The sequence below is a fragment of the Rhinichthys klamathensis genome, unplaced genomic scaffold (genome assembly GCF_029890125.1).
Source record: "Rhinichthys klamathensis goyatoka isolate OS25496 unplaced genomic scaffold, OSU_Roscu_1.1 h1tg000280l_1, whole genome shotgun sequence".
NCBI lineage: Eukaryota > Metazoa > Chordata > Actinopteri > Cypriniformes > Leuciscidae > Rhinichthys > Rhinichthys klamathensis.
Genome location: NW_026606799.1, coordinates 488,069 through 507,716, shown reverse-complemented (window position 1 = coordinate 507,716; position 19,648 = coordinate 488,069). Strand labels below are relative to the sequence as shown.

General features: G+C 40.5%; 2 protein-coding genes across 4 annotated transcripts in view; one reads left to right on the top strand and one right to left on the bottom strand.

Moving 5' to 3' along the window:
• npm3 (nucleophosmin/nucleoplasmin, 3) overlaps window positions 1–19,648 on the bottom strand; it is a 165,737-nt gene that overhangs the window by 71,425 nt on the left and 74,664 nt on the right. The gene's annotated exons all lie outside the window — the stretch shown is intronic.
• On the top strand, window positions 2,379–17,786 carry gng2 (guanine nucleotide binding protein (G protein), gamma 2). 3 transcript variants are annotated; one of them, XM_056269067.1, is made up of 4 exons: window positions 2,379–2,479; window positions 12,478–12,559; window positions 16,645–16,757; window positions 16,857–17,786. In XM_056269067.1, the coding sequence occupies exons 3-4, from the start codon at window positions 16,671–16,673 to the stop codon at window positions 16,983–16,985; spliced, it is 216 nt and encodes a 71-aa protein (XP_056125042.1). In that variant the 5' UTR covers window positions 2,379–2,479; window positions 12,478–12,559; window positions 16,645–16,670; the 3' UTR covers window positions 16,986–17,786. The 3 variants fall into 3 exon arrangements, with proteins under 3 accessions (XP_056125042.1, XP_056125043.1, XP_056125041.1); XM_056269066.1 differs by lacking the exon at window positions 2,379–2,479 and adding an exon at window positions 2,614–2,735; XM_056269068.1 differs by lacking the exons at window positions 2,379–2,479; window positions 12,478–12,559 and adding an exon at window positions 2,612–2,735.

Here is a 19,648-nt window from a genome sequence, read left to right as displayed (position 1 = left end):
CTCTGTTTAGTTGAGGTAAATTTCTTTCAAGCTTTTTTTCCTTCAAAACTATATTTTTAGTCTGTTATTTCTGTGGTATAACAATTTTTTTTAGATTGACATTTTTGTAAATATATCTTGTATTACTTTAACAGACTAAGTGCACAATGTAGGGGTTTGCAGAAAGCATTATTTCACTACTAAAGATGTATAAATATGACAAATGAACTTGAAACGTAACCTACCATTCAAAAGTTTGGGGTCTGTAAGATTATTTTTTGCAGCAAGTACGTATTCAATTTATTAAAGTGACAGCAAAGACTTTTATAATGCCTTTACTGACATATATTATCAAATAATCCTGAAAAAAGTATCACAGGTTCCACCAAAATATGAAGCAGGCAGCACAACTGTTTTCAACTTAATCAATAAGAAATGTTCCTTGAGCAGCAAATCAGCATATTAGAATGATTTCTGAAGGATCATGTGACACTGAGGACCGGAGTAATGATGCTGAAAATTCAGCTTTGCATCACAGGAATAAATTGCATTGTAATATATATTAAGCAGTTATTTTAAATTGCATAAATATATTTCATAATATAATGTATTTTTGATCAAAGAAATGCTTTGGTGAGCATAAGAGACTTCTTAAAAAAAACACATTAAAAACGTTTGAATAGTGCTGTAACTTTTATTCCGTGTGTTTAAAGTATGATATTGATCTCTAGTGTAAAAGTTTGTCATTTTAGTTCAGTTCATGAAGCCAGCCAATCACTGACCTGAATGCAAAGCCATAGCGGCAGTTATTTCTATCCGTTAGAACAAGTGTTAATGTCAAATTCAGTCTTTGTTGAGTGCACAAACAAAACATCAGTATAAATGATTGATTAACATCTTTGTGTGAGGGAGCTTGTGTTGAGATCAGGGTGATAGTGGCTTCACTGACATCCTCATGGTAATCCCATGGGGCAGTGGGGCAGGCAAGCAGCTACTGGAGACACCAGATGGCTTCAAATTAGAATTGAAATCATGCACACACACACATACGCATATTCTCTCTCAGTCTCAATTCCATCTTTAAACTCTAAATACAAATGTTATTTCGCAGTCTTTTGTGGTGATGTTGATGTATGGGAATATTAATGTAATTATGTTTTAGTGGGTAATCCGAAGGGTTAACTCCGTGAGATGATTCCATTAGTTCACATAATGAATCTCTGTAATCAGATCACTGATAAATTAATTCTATTAATTCCTCTAAAGCTGTTCAGCCCAACAAACGCTCTACCCTTCTCACAATGGCTGATCCCAAATCACTCCACTTTTACTTAATTAGTTTTTAAATTATTATACTGATCCATCTACTGATAATTCATCTTTTTATTTTTCCTAAAAGCATGAATCTAAATACTGAACATGTATCATCATTAAGCAGCACAACTCTTTTCAACATTGATAATAATATAATCATATTAGAATGATTTTTGAAGGACCATGTGACACTGAAGACTATACAGATGTCAAACCTTTGAACGGTATTGTACCCTTCTGAAAAGTATGAAAGCCTCTTTTTCCCCTATAGAGTAACATTTTTTTTTAAAAACGCAATTTTGAGTCCAAACCATTGTGAGATATAGACCCACTGCAATATATAAACTCGCATTTACGAGAAATAAATAAAAGTCACACTGTAACATAAAGTTGCAGTTACATTTTTGTTTTGTAATTGCTAAATTGGGCTCCCATAGAAAAGACCAGCTCAGACCACCATGTTTATCCTGGAAAATACTGATTTGATGCTATTCTAGCTGGAGGACACCAGTGAATAGTATGTTTAACCAGCATGGACTTTGGCTGAACACGAAAGTCAAGCTGCTCAAGCTAGGCCTGGTGGAGACAACAGCACAGCAGCCTCCCAATGCCAAAGACCAGCATCCAAAACACAATTATGCTGGTGACCAGCAATGCTCAGCTTGCAGTACAGGTATGCATGGGGATCCCAAAGTGACAAACCTAGACTCGGAGTCTCAAGAGACACAGACAACTGTTTAAATTTCCAAATATAGAATAGCAAAAGTTACACACACACACACACATCTGCAATCCTGTAAAACATTGTCACCTCAGCCTTCACTGTAACTGTGCGTATCTGTGTTTATTGAAGAGTTGCAAGTTGCAATTCCTTTTTTAATCTTCTGTCGCTCTAATATCGTGAGACTGAAGATTAAGCTTTTGATTACAGGAGCTCAGGCTGTGTGTGTGTGTGTGTGTGTGCGCACAATGACTCTGAAAGGGAGGTTTTCTCGCTCTCTTTCTTTTAGACACACATGCACATGCTTTGGGGGAGGGGCAGTTGTGGATATTTATCTGTGCTCCTTATCTGAACCTCTGTTGCTGAGCTCAGGAGCCAAAGAGCAGAGAGCAGAAATAACATTGGTGTGCATCACCATCAACACACTAGATTTACAGCACTATGGTCTGACTGGGGTGGCAGCAGGTAAATAATCTTGTTTTTCGTTTTAAACAATGTCTTTGTGAGTGTTTGGGAGCAAGAGGAAGTGGCTTTCAGCTGGCTTCCTGAGCGATTCCACTAGTTGATGGGCGGAGCGAGAGGAAGGCTGTCAGCTGGGGTAGTGTAGCAGCGTGTGTGTGTGTGTGTGTGTGGGTGCCAGGGTGTCAGAACAAGGAGTGTATGTGTGCAACTGTTACATACTGCTCTTGTGTTATTTAAGATTCTACACACACTAAAGGAGGTGAGTAGAAAATCTTTTTCATGCAGGCTCAGACTGAGATTTGTGTGCAGATAGACAGGCGTGAACATGTGTCAGTGGGGCAAGCTGTCTAAATGAAATCATTTTCATTTAATGTTTTTTTTTTTCATTTAGAAAAAATGACTGTTTTATCATGTATGTGTGTGTTTACTTGTGTTTTTTTTTTTTGTGTACTCCTGCACTGGATTATTGTCATATGTGTAGTGTTTTTTCCACTGTGTAGATGGGTGTGTTTGTTCCGACTAGTCTTGCATGGACGCACGGCTTGTCCTCAGCCGTTGCATGTGTGTCAGTCTAAATCAGTCTTAAATTGCTCTGGGGATGAATATGTTTGCTTGTGATTTACAAGAGGATGTGTTTGTTGGTACGTATCAGGGTTTCGTAATTTTACGCACTCTAATGTAGAGCAGAAATTCCTTTTTTGGTCAGGTGTACGTATGAGGAGCATCGAGCATCTGTTTGGGGTAAATGCTGCCGGAGATGGGGGGATGAAAGTGGAGGAGAGCATGGGGGAGGGGTGGGAGAAGATGCTGAAGAGAGAGAGATGGAGAAATGGCAGAAGGAGAAAGGGGGTTGAATATTTGAGAGGAATCCCCCAGGAGTCCCCAGAGAATTCTGATGATGACTCTAGAACAGTGCTCTTTCTTGCGGAAGGTTCCGCTCAACGGTATGACAGGCTGAGCTCTGGTTAGCACTATATAGCTCACATATATTAAACAGTGTTCAATGCATGGAATTATTCTTATAAGAGCTTATAATCACAGAAATTACTGTTTCTAATCGGAATGCTTTAATAGTAGTTTGTTAGTGTCATATAATCGTTGAAATGATGAGGAGAAAAGGATCTAAATGCAGCAATTTTAGTTTTAACAAAAGAACTCAGGAACAGAACAGCCAAGTTAACACGTGACAAGAACTGACAATGAACAGAAGGAATCACCGAGTTTAAATACACTGAACAAACCAATCAACTAAATGAACATCTGGTGCAAACGATAATCAAACAATGAGTAACCTAGGAGACTAACTAACTAGAAGTGGAAAAAGGAACAAAGGAAAGCAACTCATTGTAAAACTCGAACACAGATAAAAAAGTACATAACCCTGACAGTTAGATAGCTCAGAATAGATGAGATACATTTTTAATTTATATGTCATACTTGATGCTTTGGTAGGCTTTTTTCTTTTTCTTTTTTCTTTATTAGGCAATCTGGATGTCACAGCATCTTATGTAATGTGGAACCTTTATCATGAAGATATCCAGTACTTAATACGATAATTGTCCGATGGGTGTGTGTTTCCACAAACATAAATACATTTTACCAATTTTTTTATTGGGTTTATAATTTTCTATAATTTCTGAAAACGTTATTAATTTTATTAACTATAATATCCAAGAAAGCTTGGCATTCAAACACAAACATTTATTGGAAAACAATTGTTTATTGTGCAAATATGATCAATTTAAGACTATTAAAAAAAATCACAGTAGGCTAACTAATGTTCATACATAACACAAAACTAATTATTTACATATATCTATGTAATTATTAGTTGGTTAAATTGGTACATAGATATATGTAAATAATTTGTGTGTGTGTGAGAGAGAGAGAGAGAGAGAGAGAGAGAGAGAGAGAGAGAGAGAGAGAGAGAGAGAGAGAGAGAGAGAGAGAATTGGTGTGAGGGGTGTGTATAAGTATGAAAAGCTGGAGACAAAGGTCTTTGTTAAAAACTGAACTAAATTTCTTCCATTTATTTTTCCACTCTTGCCTGAGAAACATTGCCAGACACTTTCATCCTTTTACTCCCTTCCGAGAGAGACAGTGGGTGAATGTGTGGAGAGAGAGAGAGAGAGAGAGAGAGAGAGAGAGAGAGAGAGAGAGAGAGAGAGAGAGAGAGAGAGAGAGAGAGAGAGAGAGAGAGAGAGAGAGAGAGAGAGAGAGAGAGAGAGAGAGAGAGAGAGAGAGAGAGAGAGAGAGATTTCCCATGAAAATGACTTCATGCTCTGTTTGTAGACTCAACCACTCTGACTAATATTCACACCAGGCACATTTTCTCCACCTTATTTCAGATTACTGCTGAAAGTTGTTTGAAGTCATGTTTTTATATGAGTGTCTGCCTTCTTTTGGTACAAAAACATAACAAAATATAATACAAATATTAATGAAATAAATACAAAATAAATAAATAAAATGTAAACACGAAATTCCATCCATCCATCCATCCATCTTCTTCCGCTTATCCGGGGCCGGGTCGCGGGGGCAGCAGTCTGAGCAGAGATGCCCAGACTTCCCTCTCCCTGGACACTTCCTCCAGCTCTTCCGGGGGGACACCGAGGCGTTCCCAGGCCAGCCGGGAGACATAGTCTCTCCAGCGTGTCCTAGGTCTTCCCCGGGGTCTCCTCCCAGTGGGACGTGCCCGGAACACCTCCCCGGGAAGGCGACCAGGAGGCATCCGGAACAGATGCCCGAGCCACCTCAGCTGACCCCTCTCGATGTGGAGGAGCAGCGGCTCTACTCTGAGCTCCTCCCGAGTGACCGAGCTTCTCACCCTATCTCTAAGGGATCGCCCAGCCACCCTGCGGAGAAAGCTCATTTCGGCCGCCTGTATCCGGGATCTTGTCCTTTCGGTCATGACCCAAAGCTCATGACCATAGGTGAGAGTAGGAACGTAGATTGACCGGTAAATCGAGAGCTTTGCCTTACGGCTCAGCTCCTTCTTCACCACAACAGACCGGTACATCGACCGCATTACTGCAGAAGCTGCACCGATCCGTCTGTCAATCTCCCGTTCCATCCTTCCCTCACTCGTGAACAAAACCCCAAGATACTTAAACTCCTCCACTTGAGGAAGGATCTCTCCACCAACCTGAAGTGAGCAAGCCACCCTTTTCCGACTGAGGACCATGGCCTCGGATTTGGAGGTGCTGATTTTCATCCCAGCCGCTTCACACTCGGCTGCAAACCGTCCCAGTGCATGCTGAAGGTCCTGGTGTGAGGGGGCCAACACGACAACATCATCCGCAAAAAGCAGCGACGAAATCGCGTGGTCCCCAAACCTGACACCCTCCGGCCCCTGGCTGCGCCTAGAAATTCTGTCCATAAAAACTATGAACAGAACCGGCGACAAAGGGCAGCCCTGCCGGAGTCCAACATGCACCGGGAAGAAGTCTGACTTACTACCGGCAATGCGAACCAAGCTCCTGCTTCGGTCATACAGGGACCGGACAGCCCTTAGCAAAGGACCCCGGACCCCATACTCCCGGAGCACCCTCCACAGGCCGCCGCGAGGGACACAGTCGAATGCCTTCTCCAAATCCACAAAGCACATGTGGACTGGTTGGGCAAACTCCCATGAACCCTCCAGCACCCTGTAGAGAGTATAGAGCTGGTCCAGTGTTCCACGGCCTGGACGAAAACCGCACTGTTCCTCCTGAATCCGAGGTTCCACTATCGGCCGTATTCTCCTCTCCAGTACCCTGGCATAGACTTTCCCAGGGAGGCTGAGAAGTGTGATCCCCCTGTAGTTGGAACACACCCTCCGGTCCCCCTTCTTAAAAAGAGGGACCACCACCCCGGTTTGCCATCCCAGAGGCACTGTCCCCGACCGCCACGCGATGCTGCAGAGGCGTGTCAGCCAAGACAGCCCCACAACATCCAGAGACTTGAGGTACTCAGGGCGGATCTCATCCAGCCCCGGTGCCTTGCCACCGAGGAGTTTCTTGACTACCTCGGTGACCTCAGCTAGGGTGATGGACGAGTCCACCTCTGAGCCCTCAGCCTCTGCTTCCTCAATAGAAGACGTGACGGCGGGATTGAGGAGATCCTCGAAGTATTCCTTCCACCGTCCGACGACATCCCCAGTTGAGGTCAACAGCCGCCCACCTCCACTGTAAACAGCGTTGGTAGGGCATTGTTTCCCTCTCCTGAGGCGCCGGACAGTTTGCCAGAATCTCTTCGAGGCCAGCCGATAGTCCTTCTCCATGGCCTCACCGAACTCCTCCCAGGCCCGAGTTTTTGCCTCCACAACCACCCGGGCTGCAGTCCGCTTGGCCTGCCGGTACCTGTCAGCTGCCTCAGGAGTCCCACAAGCCAACCAGGCCCGATAGGACTCCTTCTTCAGCTTGACGGCATCCTTTACTTCCGGTGTCCACCACCGGGTTCGGGGATTGCCGCCTCGACAGGCACCGGAAACCTTACGGCCACAGCTTCGAGCAGCCGCTTCGACAATGGAGGTGGAGAACATGGTCCACTCAGACTCAATATCTCCAGCCTCCCTCGGGATCCGGTCGTGGCTCCGCCGGAGGTGGGAGTTGAAGATCTCTCTGACAGGAGACTCGGCCAAACGTTCCCAGCAAACCCTTACAGTACGCTTGGGTCTGCCGAGTCTGTCCAGCCTCCTCCCCCGCCATCGGATCCAACTCACCACCAGGTGGTGATCAGTTGACAGCTCCGCCCCTCTCTTCACCCGAGTGTCCAAGACATACGGCCGCAGGTCAGATGAAACGACCACAAAGTCGATCATCGACCTGCGACCTAGGGCGTCCTGGTGCCACGTGCACTGGTGGACACCCTTATGCTTGAACATGGTGTTCGTTATGGACAAACTGTAACTAGCACAGAAGTCCAATAACTGAACACCGCTCTGGTTCAGGTCGGGGGGGCCGTTCCTCCCAATCACGCCCCTCCAGGTGTCACTGTCGCTGCCCACGTGAGCGTTGAAGTCCCCCAGTAGAACGACGGAGTCCCCAGTCGGAGCACTTTCCAGCACTCCTCCCAGAGACCCCAAGAAGGCCGGGTACTCTGCACTGCCGTTTGGCACGTAGGCACACACGACAGTGAGAGACCTATCCCCGACCCGTAGGCGCAGGGAAACGACCCTCTAAACACGAAATTATAATTCAAATATATAATTTAAATGAAAATGCAAATATTTCACTTTATATAAAAACTAACAAAATTGTATGTTTTACAACTTAAAAGTGTTTATAAAAGTGTTTGGAAAATAAAGTTATGTATAATACATTACATTATGGCTACTTTTATATCTTCTGTGATTGTGAACTCTGAATCAGTGATTAAAGTGGCAGAGTGAGGAAAAAGCCTTTATTGATAAGGGGACACTAAGAACTGTGTATGCAAGTACATTTTAAGAACATGACTTGAAATTGAGTTGAAAGTAGAGAATGCAGCCCCGGATGTTTGGAATATTGTTAACTCTCCGGGAACCTTGGGTGTTGTTCTTGGCTAAGTGGCAGATTCTGCAGGAAGTCATTTTAACCCACTGTAAACACACACAAGCTCCTGCTTCATTAAAAACCACAAGTCTTGATAATCCTGAATGATCTCATCCTGTATTTAAGTTTCAGTTTAGATTTATAATGTTTTATGAACTCACAAGGAAAGAAATAAAGTCAGAAGACATTTTTGAATATCGAATGAGTGTTAGCCTATCACTCTGTTCATGGAGAATTGCTTTCCTAACTCATAACACATGAGGGGAGGCTACTATGTTTTACTATGTCTTATGTTTAAGACTGAATCTTGCATGAGAACAGACATGGATACCAGAGGGAACCAACCATAGAGCAATTGCCTATGTATAGTTCAGACAGAATCACAGACATCTAAAGCTGAAAAGCTGTCAAATTTACATGGGAGGTTTTTGACGGACATGGTTTGAGTCTTGAGATCAGGGTAGAAACCATCCTACATTTGATCTTACGATCATTTCTCGAATGTGTGAACGTGTGATTCAGAGAACGTACGCAGAAAAAACGTGCGTACGCTTCTCTACCAGATGTGAAATACATAAATCGCAAGTGATCTTGAAATTGTGCGCAGCTGAATGGTTTCAGATCTCCGCCTTGTAAACGCCGCCTAATTATTGCATTAAAAGAGCAACAAGTCAACGTATAAATCCTTTTGGCTACTTGAGAATGGCGAGCTGCAAAAATTGCTTAGATTTCCAAATACTGCAGAGGCCTATATCTGCCACAAGGAAAAGTGTAGACCCCTATATGTCTGCTTAGACCCTGATTTGGCGCAAGCACTTTTCCATGTCAAAGATCATTTTTATAAATCTGAATGTTGGCATGCCATTTACATGACACCGTAAAACTTTTTATGCGTCTCGGCCATTCATTTACACGACAACGATGTTTTGGGGGCCTGAAAACACAAACTTTTGAAACGGGTTTCAAAGTGACAGTTTCTGAAAACGTGTAAACTACAAACACACAAATTTGTGAAAGCAGTGACGTAATGCACATGCATAGGCCTATTACATGTTCAGTCTATAGCATGTAGTTTTTTTTTTTACATCGCCAACTATACTGGCCTGGAGGATAATACAGTGTTTTTAATCGCTTTCATGGATTTGTGTGAACGGGGATCGTTTTGACTTTACGCGAATAACGCAAAGGAAAAGCTTTTCCATTTTCAGTACATTGCTGTCATGTAAACATATGCACACTCGACCCGATCTCACCCTCTGGGGTCCTTCATTTCAGAGTCACACTCAGGACCTTCGGGTCCAAATGGTCCGGAAGGGTGGGATTAATATGTATATTTTAAAAAATCATCTTTTTTTTTTAACTTGTTTTTTATAATATTTTTTCTTTTCTTTTTTGGTGTTTTGAGATAATTTTATGATTTATAATTAATATTTATGCAATAATTATGACCCATTTTTTCCCCATTGAATATATATATATATTTATATATTTTTTAAAGCTGTATTTCATTTTAGAGTCAAGCCTAGGCCTCATGAAAGCAATTTTTGAAATGAGGTGGATGCCATCTGGTGGACAAACTGAGCATTTTAAAAATTCAAAACATATATGTAATCTGAATTTATTAGTGTTTACGTGTATACAAGTGTGTTTGTGTGTGTGTGTGTGTGGCTGTGTCTGTTTTGCACTCTTGATGTTTTATAGATTCACCCCTTCACTGTTGTGTGCTTTTTTTCTGGATCGTGGCTGATTTGTAGATTGTACGCACAAAAAAACTCTGTATTTTCACATTTTTGCCAATTTCCCATTCATTTCCTATGCGGGTCCATTTGGACCCGAAGGTCCTGAGTGTGACTATTTTTTTTACAACCACTTAGACTATTCAAATCCTGTCCCCAATTTTTTTGGGTGTTCATATACCAAGTACCAACAAAGTCACCAAATTTCGGACCATTCCGAGGAAGCTATGATTTAAAAAAAAATATATATTTAAATGCTTCGGGTCCATTTGGACCGAAGGACCCCAGAGGGCTAAATGCATCTCTATAGCACGTGTTGTGTTTTTTACGTGCATATGATACGCACTGTAAACCGGTAGGATTAGGGTACGTGCGTGTTTGGGTATAGGATTAGTGGTGTGAGGTAAGTGGGTATTACGCGCAATAAAGTGCGTTTCATATGCACGTGAAAACTGCGTATAATATGCACGTAAAAACTAATTTTCACGTATAAATTACACGATAAACACAATGCGTGCTATAGAGACGCATTTCAAGACTGGCACACTATAGGTTCAAATCTGGCCGTACGCACGTTTTATAAATGAGGCCCCCGATGGCAGGGTCAGTGTCTACTATGGGACCCCTGGAGTGAAACCAGAAAAACATTATAAATCGGTCTCTTTCTTTCACTCTCTCACACACACAAACGCTCTCTCTTTACCATCTGGGGCTCAGTGGATAAATTAGTGTCTGCTGAGGCCTGGAGAGTGTAACGTTTAGGTCCAGATGATAAAGATGAATAGTTCAAAAGGTTCAATAAAACAAAAGATTTATTAAATAAAACAAACTCAAGTAATCCACATGAAGAAAGGCAACGTGACAGCATGTATAACACAACAATATACCGGACAACTGAATGGAGCACAAAGAGGAACTTAAATACACAGTGATGATGATGACAAAATAACAAACAGGTGTGATGATTGAATGAATGTCCATGACAAATAATGTCTGGCAAGAAACTAGGAACAAAGTAAACACAGGAAACAAGTAACTGAGGAATACAAACTAAAGGCCCATGAAAATGAAACTAAACACACAGATCGTGACAGCCGAGAAAATGTTACAACCTTGGATCATTGGAAAAATGTGCCCCTAACTTCTTTTCTGCAAAACTCTGAAAGCGTACATATTCGCTGCAGTTTCCAGCTGAAATGAACACTAGTGGCAGTGAAACCCCAACAACTTATTTACTCCTTTTCAAACAAATGGTGATATGTACTTTACTAATGTACGTTCTCTGTATTTAGAACAAATAATTTGTGTTCATAATCTTTCATAAAAAAAAATGTATTTGGGCCATGGAGCGAATAATGTTAACAAATAGATAAATAGCTACTTGGGTGTTAAAAAAAAACTTGCATTCGTTCAAGTAGTCTATGAATGTAAGCTGACTTTTCAAAATTCAATCAATTCACGATGAACAAAATCAAGGCCTGTTCTACATTTGTGCTCGTTGAATATCCTGTTTCACATGAAAATGTGTTCCACATTACAGAAGTGAACACAATTCACATTGACTGTTGGTGGTAGAGTTAGACAAGCCCTGTGTCAGTTACAAACATTTGACAACTTCTTAATCAAGCCTAAGATGCTTTCTGGTATATCTTTAAGATGTTTTTTATTGGTTAAAGATGGTCTCTCTGCCTTGCCAAGACCCCTTTCTTACAATTCACTGCAAGCCTCACATTCAGATCTGCCTCCATTCAACTAACACCCAATGAATACCAAGTCCCCACCCTGCATTTTTTTTCTTTTTCGATAATCCGTTTAACTCGAATGTACGTCAAAATACAGAAGAAAAGAACCGCATTCATCACCATTACGCATTAGAGAGACCAACTTCATACATTCATCAATTATTTCCATAAATAAGTTATTAAGATTATTATTTCTTTGAATGTTGTCAAGAGACAGCCAAAGCATCTAGTAAAATGTAAGTATGTCATTAAACAAGCAGTGAGCTGGTAGCTTTGTCGTGCGTAGGTGGACATGTGACCAGGGTTTTATATTAAATTGTGAGGCTACTGTTCCTCATTCCTGCGTTATCACAGTCATGTTACCTTCAGTGAAACTACTTGCAAGTGTGTTAATTCTGTTCAAAAACAAAGTATTGCAGAAATAGAGTGACTCATTTACCAACTTGCGGTGCACCCTAATGTTGTTTGAATGTTTTGGTGGTGCTGTGTCCACTGAGACCGAAGAGACGTGGAGAGATTAAATGTCGCTGGGACATTCTGGGTGGAAATGATTCACAATAGTGGAATTCCCTGCTGCTGCAGAGCTTCTCCAGCAGTGTAATTGGCACATTTATCACATTGACAGAGACAGACAGAGGAAGAGAAAGAGAAAAGGTGGGATGTGAATACACCAACCTGTATTCTTAAAAGTTCTACTTAACCCTGCTATATTTTTACAAAAAGAATCATATCGATCAACTGAATGTGTTATCATCACGCTTAAGTCAGTCGTAGTGTTTTTGTTTCGATTGTGCAGGCTGGGCTTTTGTATTGGCACGTAAGATAAACTTCAGTCAGGTCTCGAATGTAACTCACTGCAAACAGTCTGGGAAAGGTGTGACATTCTAAACCCTTCAACCAGCACATGCACACACACATACACATGCACACAAACACTTGCAAAAGGCCTTGAGCTGCAACCGGGATATAGAACATATGGACTCTAACTGCATGGCTTCCTTTCTCAACAGAGGCTGAAGACACACCACAGGAGGTGAACTCACTTTTGAAGATAAAGAAAACGGGCAGAAGGAGAAAAGAGTCAAAAATAAGGTGAGAACCAGAAAGAAAATATGTAAAAAGAGAACAGATATGCATACTGTATATCACCCAATGCAGTGTTAAAACATATGTGATAGTCTAGTCATACTTGCTATTAGACACATGTGCTGATAAATGTTCTGGGTTTATAAATGTTCACGACCATTTTTCAAATTTGTTTTTTGCAGTTAGGCCGAAGGCATCCATTTTCACACTTTTGCTCTGTTCTAGAATGTTCTGTTAAGAAGAACCTTTTCAGCCCAGGGAGACTCGATATTACACCTCGATTATTCTTGTTGTGTTACATTATAACAGACTTCTCAAATGCTCCCTGCAGTGGCACTTCCATTTCCCTGCTGGCCTTCCTGTAGAAATGCGGCTTGGGTAAATGGCACACATATGGCCCACTCTCTGGGGATACAAATTAAATGAGCGCCCCCTGTACCTCTTCAAATATATACATGCCGATTTATAGACCCATAACAGTCTTCTGATGAACAAATCGATAGAGATTGACTATGTGCATTTTTTTGAAGTCAAAGAGAGTGCATGAAGTTACAGTGAAAACTGGCTATTGCATTTCTGTGATCAGCCCACTAAATATACTACATTTTCAATGCCAAGGACCCCCAAATATAATGATCCCCTTGTGAGGGGCTCTTCTTCAAGTAGAAAGGCACCTATTTATACTATGTGAACAAAATTTTAACATGTTTTTAATGGAAAAAAGTTGACATGATGTAATTATATAATTTAAATTTCTTTCTGATTCTGATAATTGCCTTTCATTGTCACAGTTAAGCTGCAGCAATCCAGGAAGATGATTAAACTTTTACTAAACACAGAGTGAAACAAAGCACTACACCCTATAACACAACGTTAACACTAGACAAGGAACTGAGGAAAACCAAGGGCTTAAATACACAAGGAAAGCTAACCAACAGAGGAGGGAACAAGTGTGAACTAATAAGAAACCATGGAAACTAACTAGTGGCAGGAAAATGAGAACAAAGGAAACAGGAACTACAACTAAACCAAAACATACATTGAAACCAACATACATGTGACATTCATATTGTACTTTTATATTTTATTATGTACTAAATTAACTAATTATTGAAATTTTTTTTTCTTACCCACTGTAAGAGTAATATTAGATATATACAACTGAAAATAAACAGCCTATTTAATTTGTATGGAGTTTTATAGAGTTTTATAGAATTTTATGGAGAATTGTATTTTTCCCCCACAAAATGATATGCAGATATATTGTTTTCCAGTTAAAAACTAGGGCTGCGTAAATAATTGCAATTAATCCCATGATTTCTGACTTTAGAGATTCAGTAAATTTAAAGAATCTTTGAATATTAAAGAAAAAAAAACTTACATTTTGGATAATCTGATTTTTTATTTTTTATTTTATTATTTTAACAGCAAATCTAATTTTTTCCTGACGACTATTACAGTATAGGGGTTGTTTACACAACACCGTTTAACTAAAAACTGAAAACATTTAATGTGGCCGTGACCGTCCATTTACACAACAATGTTTAAGGGCCTAAAACGCAAACTTTTGAAAACGGGTTTCAAAGTGCAAGTAAAAAAAAAAAAAATACCGGTATATATATACCATTATTGTCTCCTTGTAAACTACAAAAATCTGAATTTGTGAAAACGGTGATGTCATGCGCATGCTATATTAGGTGCAAAGTAATGGGTTAACTGGCGCTAGATGTCTCTAGCACATCTCTGAGCCTCTAGTTCATCACGTACCGCATGGACTGTATATCAGCAGGCTACACACTCTTCAAGTTACTGTCTGGCACTGTTCTCTTTCCTATCACTGACATTCTCCTTTTGCCTCCTGAGTCTTAATCCCCTCCTCTCTCTGACCCCCTATAAGGTAAAGTTTTGAGCTCCCGGAAGACGAATAGGGACTGCAATCTAAAATGTCTTTTAAACACAGACTCCACCCTGGATTTGTGTTGATGTCCTTGTCTGGCTGTAAATGTCTCTTTAGGCCTGATTTACAGAGGAAGGCAGTGTGCTGAAGCTGTCCCCTCTCTGAACTCTTAAGATGTATGGGTTCCCCAATCTAAAGTTGCCTTTGGTGAGCTGAGCTCCATCCTTGATTTTAGGAGTGGAACGTTTCATTGCTGTCGGATCGCTCTGTATCTCAGTTGCCTAGCAACTGAGGTCCATTGCAAAGAGGCATGGGATGGTCACTAGGTTTAATGAAACAGTCTTTACAACAGATTACCAGGAGCTGAGGATGAAGATGCGGCTCCTCTCATACAATTGGAGCCTGGATTCTCATTATTTTGTGGAATAAATGCAAAATCCTTTGTCTTTTACTAAGCATAACTGTATTTACAGTTACTTATTCCCTTGTTTATCTGATAAGGCTTTTTTCAGTGGCATACAAAATAACGCATTAACTGTTGAATCATAATGTAATAATATCAGGAAATATAATTGTAGATAATGTGATAAGAGTGAGGACATTGTCAATAAACATTTGGATGTCAAGATACTGACTACATTTGCGAGGTTAATTGGTTTACAAGTGGAAAGTTAATAGGCCGTGATGAACTTGTTTCCTTCAGGCCAAGTTGGAGTTTCCTCTCATTTTCAAATGTATATTGAATTAGATTCACATTATAAACACTCAAGGTAAGGTGTGTCTTGTGAATGAGGAGTAAATAATGCTAGACGTTGTTCAGGGATAGGAAGTTTCTGCTCTCTTTCAGCGAGCTGGGTTGGGCTCATTACCTAGAATGAGGTCAGTGTGACAGCTGATAGTCTAGCGCCCCCTGCTGTTTGCTCTCAGCAGCAGGCCTTTGTGTTTAACCTCACTGCAGGAGGGCCAAGTGAGATTAAAAACTCCAATACACCACAGGCCTTTGAGCTCACAGTCATGACAGGTGTGTCACAGTGTGCTATCAATACCCATATGGCAGAGCTACATAAATATGTAAGAAGCACTCACATGCGTTTGCTTTTTCTATCGTTGTGGGGACTATATTGATTTTTTTATCATTTTTATACTAAGCTACTATTTTCTATCTTGAACCTCTATATATACATAGATTTAATTGACATTAAATTCATTATTGATGACTGTAAAACTGTGAGGAAATCCAAAAACAAACAAGCAAAAATATTTATATTGCTTTTTAGCCATTAACTGTGTTGTGGCCGACCGTCTCTGAGAGACTTTAAATGAATATGGAGTTTGTTTGGAGTCTAAATAGTGGGCAGACAGTTTGGAAGAAGGTAAAGTACAGAATCAGTGATTTTTGGACAACCAGGTTCATAAGAAAAGACCATACCAGTAAACCATCTAACCAGCCTAAACAATGATCTATCACTGTCATTATACTCAAGGATTTCTGATTTTTTAATGGTATTGACCACCAAACACGGTGATGCCCTTACAAGGGACCACCTTCTAGAGTAAATATAATGTGGGAAAAAAAAGAATAGACTGCTGCTCAAAAGTTTGGATTAAGTAAGGGTCTCTTATGCTCACCAAGGCTTGCATTGATTTAATAAAAAAAATATCTGTAAAAAAGAGCAATATTGTGAAATATTACAATTTAAAAAGTATATTGTAAACTATCTTTTATATACATTTCAGAAATATTTCTAATATGCTGATTTGGCGCTTAAGAAACATTTCTTACTATTATCAATGTTGAAAGCAGTTGTGCTGTTTAATATTTTTGTGGAAACATACATTTTTAAAAGGATTTTTAAGAATATTATCTGGAAAATAAGTTTACACGCCTCTTTTGGTATCTGTCAATAAAATAAAATAATTTGTCAATAATTAATTTCTGACCAGTGTATAGAAAGTGGAATGAAACCGCAATAATGTCAACTTCAGTCATTTTTTAATCTGATTTATTTATTTATTTGACATTTTTCACAGCCCCCTGGACCCCAGTTTGAAACCCCCTGCATTAAAGCACACAGCAACTATTTTGCACATATCGAATTAGTGACAGTTAATGCACACTGACACATAACTGAAAACTTTTTCATCCATATATGTCCTGTCAAATTTACTGAATTTGTTCTTCCATCTGTGTCAGTGCAACAGGCCTGAACCGGAAGCCTCATGGCCACCAACAACACTGCTAGCATTGCTCAGGCTCGCAAACTGGTGGAGCAGCTCAAGATGGAGGCCAATATTGACAGGATAAAGGTGAGAAGAATATGAACCCAGATAAACACATTAACTTGATTAGGAGTGAAAATACAGCGAGCACTGTTTGGTGACTGTATGTGCATGCATCAACATTAGGTCTCCAAAGCAGCAGCAGATTTGACATCGTACTGCGAAGCCCATGCTAAAGAGGATCCTCTTCTGTCCCCTGTGCCTGCGTCCGAGAACCCCTTCAGGGAGAAGAAGTTCTTCTGTGCCATCCTGTAACCAGCGCTGCCCATCCATGGACTCACCTGCTCCCTTTGGGTCCGGGATACACTCATGAACATAAAACATGTTGATCTTTTAAAAGGGCTGGAGAAATGCAGTGGAGAACCTTTAAATTCTCCCAGCTCTCTATGAGCCTCCATTACAGCCACTGACTCCACCTAGTGGCCTTGAGATCCAAAGCTGAGCATGGTTAAAAGAATGTGTTGAAATTCGCGAGGGAGCGCAGCAAAAAACACGAGTGACTGTCATTGTAGCAGATCAGCCAGGATGTGTCGTGAAAATATTCAAGTATTCATAGGTTCCTGTGGTTCTGATGAAGTATTCAAAAAAAAATTCTTTATTGATTTTTAGTGGGCTGTGATCGTTAAACTGATCACTAATCGTAGAACCCATGGATTACTAAAGTTGCTGTGTTATTTCTGTATTTTCTTTTCAGTTTCTTTTTTCCCAGATGGAATTGCTATATGCCTACCATTTAGGTAGCGTTCTGTAGCCTAACGTTCTTGTGGGTACAGAAAAACTTCTCTTTTTTAATTTAAAGAATGACAGTTTAGTGAAATTTTGTAATGAATTCATGCTTGGACAGATATTCTTAAAATGAAATACCTATCTTTTAGATGCTGATAAAAATGATTTGTCTGTACAGAAAACTGATTTTCTTTATTTTTTGGGGGGGTGTCTTAAGCATAGTTCTCTTTTTACTCTTTGTACAAAAATGTTAGCAAGTTCAGCTGTGATGTGCTATATGTTTTGAATATTTGTGGTGATATCAATAATAACTGCATGAAGCCTGACAAAGTGCCGTCTTTTTTCTTTCAAATGGTTACCAAAAATCCTTTTCCTCAACCATACATTACAACAGCTATATAGATCCCTGTCTTCCATTAAAAAACAGATTAGTCAAAAATGATGCATAGCTTGGTCACAAAACCATAGCATTTGGACCCCCTTTTGCCTTAATTCTTCGTGGCATAGAGTCAACAAGGTGCTGGAAAACCTCCTCAGAGATTTTGGTCCATATTGACATGATAGCATCACACAGTTGCTACAGATTTGTCCGTTCCATCACATCACAAAGGTGCTCTATTGGATTGAGATCTGGTGACTGTGGAGGCCATTTGAGTATAGTGAACTCATTGTCATGTTCAAGAAACCAGTTTGAGATGATTTGAGCTTTGTGACATGACACGTTATCCTGCTGGAAGTATCAGAAGATGGGTACACTGTGGCCATAAAGGGATGGACATGGTCCGCAACAATACTCAGGTAGGCTGTGGTGTTTAAGCAATGCTCAATTAGTACTAAGGGGCACAAAGTGTGTCAAGAAAGCATCCCTGACACCATTACACCACCACCAGCCAGAACCGCTGATAAAAGGCAGGATGGATCCATGTTTTCATATTGGTCCAATTCTGGTCCTACCACCTAAATGTCGCTGTAGAAATCGAGACTTATCAGACCAGGCAACGTTTTTCCAATCTTCTATTGTCCAATTTTGGTGAGCCAGTGTGAATTGTAGCCACAGTTTCCTGTGCTTAGGAGTGGCACCCGGTGTGATCTTCTGCTGCTATAGCCCATCTACTTAAAGTTTAATGTGTTGTGCGTTCAGAAACGCTCTTCTGCGTAAGTGGTTATTTGAGTTACTGCTGCCTTTCTATCAGCTCGAACCAGTCTGGCCATTCTCCTCTGACCTCTGGCATCAACGCAATTTTGCCCACAAGACTGTTCCTCACTGGATATTTTTTTCTTTTTCTGATCACCTTTCTTCTCGATTCTGATGCTCAGTTTGAACAGCAGATTGTCTTGACCATGTCTACATGCAGTTGCTGCCATGTTGAATCTGCTGATTAGATATTTGGTACAAAGGCTTCCTTTATCGACCAGGGCTGTACATCTCGAAGGAGCCTGACACTGTAAAATGTAGGCTGGTGTGGGCAAACAAATGAAAGTCCTGCACGGAATTGTCAGTACTAGCCAAAAACCAGACCTGTTATTGTTGTCCAGCACCCTGTGTATTTCATTAAATTGACATACACATGGTGCTGGACCACTATACTAAGCTGAATATTGACACTTATTGGGTTGTTAGAACTGCTTTACAGCAGAATTTGAATTTGTTACTATTGTGAAGCAGCTTCACAATAGTAACAAATTCACTATTGTGTGTGTGTGACACACACACATGGGGAGTCGTGTCACCGTGGGGACCTAGATTGAGGTCCCCATTGGTACACAAGCTTATAAATCATACACACACACACGCACACACACACACACACACACACACACACACACGCAGGCCAAGTTAGAAAGACAACTTTATTTCTAAAGCGCTCTCTCTCTCTCTCTCTCTCTGTGTGTGTGTGTGTATGTGAGTGTATGTTTTTCTATCCCGGTGGGGACTTAAACCTGAATGCACACAGACTCATGGGGAGTCGTGTCTTCGTGGGGACCTAAATTGAGGTCCCCATTGGTACACAAGCTTATAAATCATACAGAATAAGTTTTTTTTTTTTTTTTTTGAAAATCTTAAAGAATTACATTAAGGGAGAGTTTATTTGAAGTTGTGTTTATTGTAAATTACATTTCAATTTCACTGATTAATAGCAGCATAAGAGCTTATCAATTAATAAGTAGGCTAGTATGCAAGTGCAGGAAAA